Raw genomic sequence first — 7,923 nt, 5'->3', positions numbered from 1 at the left:
GTGCCGCCACGTGTCCGGTAGGTGGAGCAGTCGCAGTGGAGAGGGCGGCTGGTTGGTTTGAATCATGGGAGACAAAGCAAAGCCACACGTTTATCACTCTGATTAAAGAAATAACGACACTTTTAATCTATAAATACAGCATTTGTGTGGCTATTTAATGATACAACGTGAGACTAAACTGATTGTTGCACATCATTACACAAACATCATAAATGCTGAGATGACATTAGTAATGTTCTGGGATAACATTAGAAAGAAAAATAACACAAATAAACAAAGAATAATAATAATAAAATTAATTATACTTAATAATTTTATAATTACAATAAATAATAATAATAATAATAATAATGTGCAAATATACAACACCGGGGGTTATTACACACAAATTAAATGAGAATGGTGCATATTAAGGACCTTAATCTGGAGCACGTATTTAACGTTTTCACAACTTTTCTGTTGCAAGAGGTAGATAGTGTAGGTCCTTTTTAAAGGTACAAAAAGAGGGTCTAATTTTGAACACCTTACATTATGAATAGAAAACTTGGCCAGCAAATGATGAGATTAGAAAGAAAGAAAGAAAATGTCTAATTTTGTGTCATAGTTTATAAAAACAAACAAACAAACAAACAAACAAACAAATAATGCATTGTCCAAACAAAGTACAATAAGTGAAATATTTAAATAAATGACCACAACGCGACGTGTTTGGTTTTGGACACGCCCAGGTTGCGTCACCCTACGAAATCACGTCGTTTTTACGTAAGGCAGGCGCTCCGGTTTCCTGGCGGAGAAGATGGCGGCTCCTGGACCGGGGGAGTATTTCAGCGTCGGGAGCCATGTCTCTTGCCTCACCTGCTTGGGCCAACGTCTGCAAGGAGAAGTGGTCGCGTTTGACTACCAGTCCAAGATGTTAACTCTGAGTATCCTTTGTTTGTTTGTGTCGAGCTGCGGATGGCGGACTGGCCTGCCTTGCCTTGCCTGCCCTGCCTGCCTGCCTGCTTGCCTGGCTGCAAAGGGCCTGTAGGGGTATAACCGAAAAACATGTCAAATAGTGATCCGTGGTAGTAGCAGCTGAGTTACACATCGTTTTAAAACACGTTCATTTAAGATGTGGCTGCCCGCATCCCACATCATCTCATCTCTTTTCTGTTGAAGATGTAACCGGGGTCATTTCCACGGTTCACGCTATCCGCTCGGGAGGTGCATGTGTTTTGAATCCACTCATTGTATTTGCCCAGACCCTCAACATGGATCACTATCTGGCAACGGAGCCACTGGCTGAAGGCATCATGGCTGTGTGCTGCCGCTGCTGCTGCCGCTGCTCTCTCTCAACGGGCACAAACCGTTGCTAGTTAGCAGTGACGCTAACTGGCGTTCGGTGCTCGCCTCGCGCTCCTGTTTTTTAAAATTTACCGCTCGCGGGTTCCGATGCCGTTTACACGAAAACGCTAACGGCTATTTTTTTAAAAGCTAAAAAGATGAATGAATGGACACCGTGAACGTTCCACGCCACAATCGAGCTGGCTGCCGTTAGCACCGCGGCTAACGTGCTAACTTTCGGTCAGCCACACACACACACTCACACACCGCCGCTACTAGCCGCTCATTTAACGGCATTAGCATTCACAAGATTATCAACCGAGCTTTCCCCCCCGGGATTGTATCTGGCGGTATTGTATTATATTATAATTATTTACACACGATCAGCTTGTGAAATATCAGTTTTCGTTTCGATGTGATTCAGGTGGCACGAGCATCATGAGTTCATTTGTAACTACCGAGAGCTCGGTGGTGAACATGTCTACACCCATTCATTGGGTGTGTGAATGTGTGTGTGTGTGTACTATGGACATCACTAAGGTGGCATGCTGCTGGATCAACTCATGACTTGCATTGACTTTAAATCCCAATATGCAGCCATAATGGCCACTATGTGGGCTGAGGCCGAATGAATGAATGAAGTCAATAGTGTGTGGACCTTTGACAGTTTGTAGTCACAGGCCCTGAGCGTTTGTTTGAACCTATTGACAGGCGAGTATATCTTTGGGAGGCATGTGACAAGCTTCACATGCAAATATACAACAAAAGGCTGCACTTCTATATGGTGCTTTGTGTTATGTAGATGAAACTAAGATCAGCCTATTTTCTACGTTAAATTACAATTGACATTGAGAATTTATATCACTTAGGTCAAAGTGTAAGGTCATTCTTCACTGCCATAAGAAACTAAACCCTGTCCAAGCCTATATCTTCACTGGGATTAGGTTTTCCTGTAAATTAAAGAGCATTGGTGCCATCAGTATGTCACTAATTAGTTTGTGCATCAGAGCCCACAAAGGCTATGCATGTGTTACTGAAAGAGGGGAACGTGAGGCGTTTATCTTCCTGTAAGTTTTGAATATATTTCTCTACATAAGTGAAGAATTTCACTCAAAATATAAATCTTGTAAAAATTAAAAAGGGCTTCAGTCAAAAGAAAACCGGGCAAGTAAAGATCAAGAACTTACGGATCAGTTTGATTTATTAATTTGGCACTTCATAAAATAAGCCAGGATTTATTGAGAGGAATGCAAAAGTTTGGAAGGATGCCATCGGGTAATTTACCCAAAAAGCCATTTGATTTAGTGGACTCTCCAGTAAAGGAACATCATTCAGGATTACAGACAAAGTGAACACTTGCTCCGGTGCTGTGTAGTATGTACATGAACTTTACAGAAATCAATGCACATCAAACAAGACTTCATTCATTTGTCCATGCTTACAAGAGGTGGCAGCACTGCTCTTGGTAGTTGCACGCTGTAACTGGCACTACCTTTCACCGTCTGTGTCCGGCAGCCACAGCTCTGTGTCATTGCCGCCTCTGTTGAGTCCAAAGTGGCGTTCAGGTTCATCGAGGGTGAAATTTCTGACATAGTTTGTTGTGCTGTGATGCGTTTGTCATGAAGTTTTGTTGCCTTGACCTTTTTCTCTTCAAAGAATGTGCTGCCTCCAGCGGTAAGCAAAACCTCAACGACGTCATCCTGATCAACTTAGCCTATGTTTCCGATGTGGACATAATAAATGACCGCACTGAGACTCCACCCCCACTAGCATCACTGAATGTTAGCAAGGTGAGTCCGCCATCTTTTGTTCCTGTTGGTTTGTGGCCATCAATGGAAATGATAAACATGGCCCTGAAATAAATCAAATGTGTGTGTATATACTGTAAGTGAATGTGAGATTTTTATGCATGTAACTGTGGGTCCACAGGGTCAGAGGTCAGGGTGTCGAGCCTGGATCTCTTTCAGAATGAGAAAACATGATGCATCAACGTAGTATTGCACGATGGACAACACAGAAATATATAGGTCCAATTTTACATCTTGCATTTTCATTGGTTGTATTCAATATGTATTTAAAGGTGACTAAATGCAAAAACCTTGATGAGAGTCATCTGAAGGCTCCAAAAAAATATGGTTGTCCATCACAATTGGTTTCTCAGCTGAAGGGATTTACTGGTTAGTGTGTGTGTGTGTGTGTGTGTGTGTGCCCTTCAAATTAGTGGAGGACAAGGCTCATTGCATTTTTAGGAACCTATGAAATGACATTCTGGAGTGGAAATATGGATTCCTATGGATCAAACAACCAAAAAGCTTAATATTATACCCAGATGCAGCTTTTACATTGGTAATATAGAGTTAAGTGTGTGTGTGTGTACTGATCTGAACCCTGAGATCGCCTTTACAAGATCAGACTAGCCTTTAGATTTAGATACAGCTCAATTAATCACATCCATGTGTCACCTACGAAGGGGAAACAATATCTTGATCTGCCACATGACAGATGATTCAGTTGTCATTCCAGTTGATCATAAGTCGATAGGTTCCAGTGACGCCTGATGTTAAGAATGCCGTTTGTTCTTGTTTCGACTCTTCGCAGCTTGCCAATCGAGCACGGACAGAAAAGGAGGACAAGCTGTCCCAAGCCTATGCAATCAGTGCTGGGGTTTCTGTGGAGGGCCAACAGCTATTCCAGACTATTCACAAAACGTAAGGATGTCATGATGTTTCACACACACACAATGTTTTACAGTAGGATCAGAAACGACTCGTAGGAAAAAACGCCTGAGATGGACTTGTAGATTAAATCTCAACAGGTGACCCAAAAGACATTAAAACAGTTCACAGTAAGATTATTAAGACATGATCTAAGCAGCAACACATGTTTTTCTTTCCTGGTGTTAATAGTTAATCTTTTCCACCTTCGTCCATGATCACATTTCACTTCCCGTATGTTGTACCACATGATTAGAGCTGAAGGGCTGATAGAGAAGGATCCTGAGTCAGAGCAGTTCTAGTAACTGAGCAGGTTTGTGAAGACTTCGACCCGTGTCATAAAATCTGAAACTGAAACAAAATTCAACAGAGAACTTGTGGGCCAATCAAAACAAAACCAACAGCTTGCAGATTTAAAAAAAAGTGTTGAATGAAAAAGCAGTTTTTTCCCACAGTCTTTGTCTACAGATACAGTGCACCTGTCCTTTTTATTATGTTCCCAACAAACATAAAGGCGACAATTCGTGCTTATTTGCGAGTCCCTAAAGTCTCCTCCACTCCTGACACCCCCACTCACATGAAAACATGATAATTCCTTGCATGTTCTGTGTCACTGTTTGTAAAGATTCATGTTACTTTAGGTGACGCATTTGATAGGATCAGATTTTAGTCTTGGATCTGTGAACCTGTTTTAGCCTAGCATTGAACAACCTGACTGGCAACTTCAGTCACAACAAAATTATCATCTAATTTCTTAAGGGGAAACTGACATCACAAATATTTGTGCTGCCCACAGATTTCCAGTTTAATGAGTCAGATATTACAAGTTACAAGTTTTATCATTGTTCCTTTTTTTTTCTCCCCAGTGACCACATTTCCTATGAAATATCAAACGTATCTATTGTTCACATCTAGTTTCACTTTCGGTTACACAGCAGATTAGTTGTATTTTTTTGTGGCAAATATGTCAAATAGATTAAAAGGCAAACTGATTACAACACGACCACCAACAGCCAGGCGCTGGGAGTCAAAAATGGAAAGAGAAGCAGTACGAACAATCGGCGTCAGTCACACCTCCTTGGCCGCTTTCTATTGATTTGCTTCACAAACAAACATCTTTTCATCTCCGCATTAAAATTATGTTAACTCTTCTTTGCAGCATCAAAGACTGTAAATGGCAGGAGAAGAACATTATTGTGATGGACGACGTCGTAATCTCACCGCCTTACCAGGTTGAGAACTGCAAAGGCAAAGAGGGAAGCGCTTTAAGTCATGTACGCAAAATAGTAAGTATCATTTATCGTTATTATTCTATCTACAGTATTTCACTTAACAATCGCCTATGAATAAGTCTGCTGGTCTATTCGCTTCCTATTTTTATTAAACTGCATCATAAAGTAGGAGGTGAAAGGTTCCTGTAAACACTGCCCTTGCTGAAAAGTCATGTTGAAGTTACATCAGAGGTTAACCACAGCGCCCGCTGCAGTTTGACAGTCAGCTGATGGAGATTTACTGTCAGAGCTGCAACATTACAGCTCACACACACACACAGCTCCAACTCTGTGTAGACGCAACAACGCTCAACAGTTTTATTTTTTCAGCAATGGAAAAAAATCACTTAAAGCAGAACTATGCAGGATTTCGGCTGTAATTATTGTGGCTCAGAGTCACTGTGATGGTAGAGTGACCTATTATGAGGTGAATGGGGTCTAGGCCAATGCGCTCACCCCCCCCCACTGGCTGAAAACCGCACTTGCAAGATCAGTCCTCCGTCTCGGTGTAAATCTCATCAATGGATAGAACTATCGCGAGAAACTGCCTTACGGCAGTACGAGATAAGAACGCAGATGACGTCATGCATGTCATGAATCGTGATTGGTTTGAGTTCGGAAAGTCGGAGGAAACCATGGAAACATGTTTGTACTGATGAAGTTCGGCTTGTGGCTAACACGGAGCTAATGCTAACAGACACACACACACCATGGATCTTTTATAAGATAATGTAATACATCATGACACACACACACACGCCTTCGCGTTTTGGAACCTTTATTCATGTGTGTGTGTATGTCTGTGTCTTTGTGTCTTTGTCTGTGTGTGGCCGTATTAGCGTTAGCTCCATGTTAGCATTAGCTCCCTGTTAGCGTTAGCTCCGTGTTAGCATTAGCTCCGTGCTTAGCAAACACCGCTCTTTACCTTCAGCAGTAAACACAAGCACGTGTAGGGAGGGGGTGGAGGAGGTGGGGCGGCGAGTTTTTTTTTTACGACAGTGACATGTGCCTCCTAGAACTGTGGGGGAGCCCCGGAGAGGGAAAAAAAGAGAAACCAACGAAGGAGCGAGCTATTTCCGGCCAAGTTGCATAGTTCTGCTTTAAATTAAAAAAGAGAGAAAACTAGACTAGAAAACAGAGAATTTGGACGTTTGCGTTTTTTCTTTGTGAGATGTTGTCAGACCAAACACCGTCACACTGACGATTCACTGGATTCATTATCCATCAGTTGAAGTGTGCTTGGTTTGTCCTGATTTTTGTAAAAGAAAATCATCCAAAGCTTTTCAGTTTGGTAAATAAAAGCAAGAGGAAATATTAAATTCCCACATTTAAGAAGCTCAAACCAATTTTTGGCTGTTAAATCTCCCATAATTAATTTTGTAACTGCACAAACGAAGTGAGTTTTGAGTTTTGATTTCTGTATCGCGTATCACAGATCATTTATCTGTGTGTATATCATCAGAATATTTGGTATTGTGTGCGTGTGTATATAAAAGATAGATGAAACTTTATACCCTTAGCTGTTTCCAATGACATTAGATTCAAATTGGCTCATTAATTTCTCTGATTTGCATCTTAAGGATCATCAGCAGCTTCAGGTGCTTCTTGTTTTTTCTCACAACCTGCATTGAGACTGTCCATAAATGTTGTTGTTTTTGTTTGTTTTTACCTCCGCAGGTTGAGAAACATTTTAGAGACGTGGAAAGTCAGAAGTCCATGCAACGTACACAAGCACAGCAAACACAGAAGGACTCCACTTTATCTTCTTGAGTTGGCAGTGTGGGTCGGCCAGGGAAGGCGACGCGAGTGGTTTTGTTCCCACTGCCAGACTAAGTCGGCATTCCTTGTCCTCAGTCTGAGACCACAAGGAGGAGCGCTGAGGGCCCTGGATCCTGAAGAACAAAAATACCATTAAATGAAAAAAAAAGACAAAAAAGAAAGAGGAAAGATTAAATCTTAAATTAGACTTTATAAAGAATAATTTAAACATGAACCATAAAGCAACCATAGTTTCCTTAACTAACTTGTCTCATTCTGCCCCCACTCCTCCCCTCCTGTCCCCGAAGCCTTTTTCTTTTTTCCGCCCTTCTTCCTTTGCCTTCAGTTCCATTTCAAAAAGAGAAAACTAGAGCAGTCAGAAAGGCTTGTTAGCTTTATTTTCTGTCATTGTTTCCTTTTTTTGCTGTATCCATGTTCTACTGTCTGTATTTTCTGTATTTTAAACAAAATGTGACTTGAAACGCCACACTTTAAAGGACATTTTCTAAAATAAAAGTAACAAAAATTCTGACTGTAATACTGTAATTTTCAACAACTTTTTGAAAGAGCTCACGAAGAACGGGTTTTTCAATCCAACACACTGTGCAAAACCCTCGCTTGGTCCCGACCTTGGGGAGGTGATACTGAAAGTATTTTATCTACACTGGTATGTTTATCTGGTCGTAAGGTCATGAGAAGTTTTTGAACAGATCAGGGTTTTTTTTAATGGGCAACGCTCAGGTTTCTGATCTTGTTGCGATGCAGCTGTGTAATTACAGGGAGCTGACGCCATCACTGTCTCAAGTTAATTATTCAAATGTCTTAAGCCTCTGGTTTCTGCAAAGCTGATTGATGGC

General features: G+C 41.3%; 1 protein-coding gene across 1 annotated transcript; it reads left to right on the top strand.

Annotated features, from left to right (window-relative positions):
* Positions 1 to 753: 753 nt before the first annotated feature.
* Positions 754 to 7,604, top strand: lsm12b (LSM12 homolog b). Its single transcript, XM_083994042.1, has 5 exons — positions 754 to 923; positions 2,980 to 3,113; positions 3,922 to 4,031; positions 5,197 to 5,323; positions 6,986 to 7,604. The coding sequence occupies exons 1-5, from the start codon at positions 797 to 799 to the stop codon at positions 7,076 to 7,078; spliced, it is 591 nt and encodes a 196-aa protein (XP_083850168.1). The 5' UTR covers positions 754 to 796; the 3' UTR covers positions 7,079 to 7,604.
* Positions 7,605 to 7,923: the final 319 nt, after the last annotated feature.

The sequence above is a fragment of the Trachurus trachurus genome (assembly GCF_905171665.1).
Source record: "Trachurus trachurus genome assembly, chromosome: 19".
In the NCBI taxonomy this organism is placed as follows: domain Eukaryota; kingdom Metazoa; phylum Chordata; class Actinopteri; order Carangiformes; family Carangidae; genus Trachurus; species Trachurus trachurus.
This window is presented reverse-complemented; position numbering and strand designations above follow the sequence as displayed.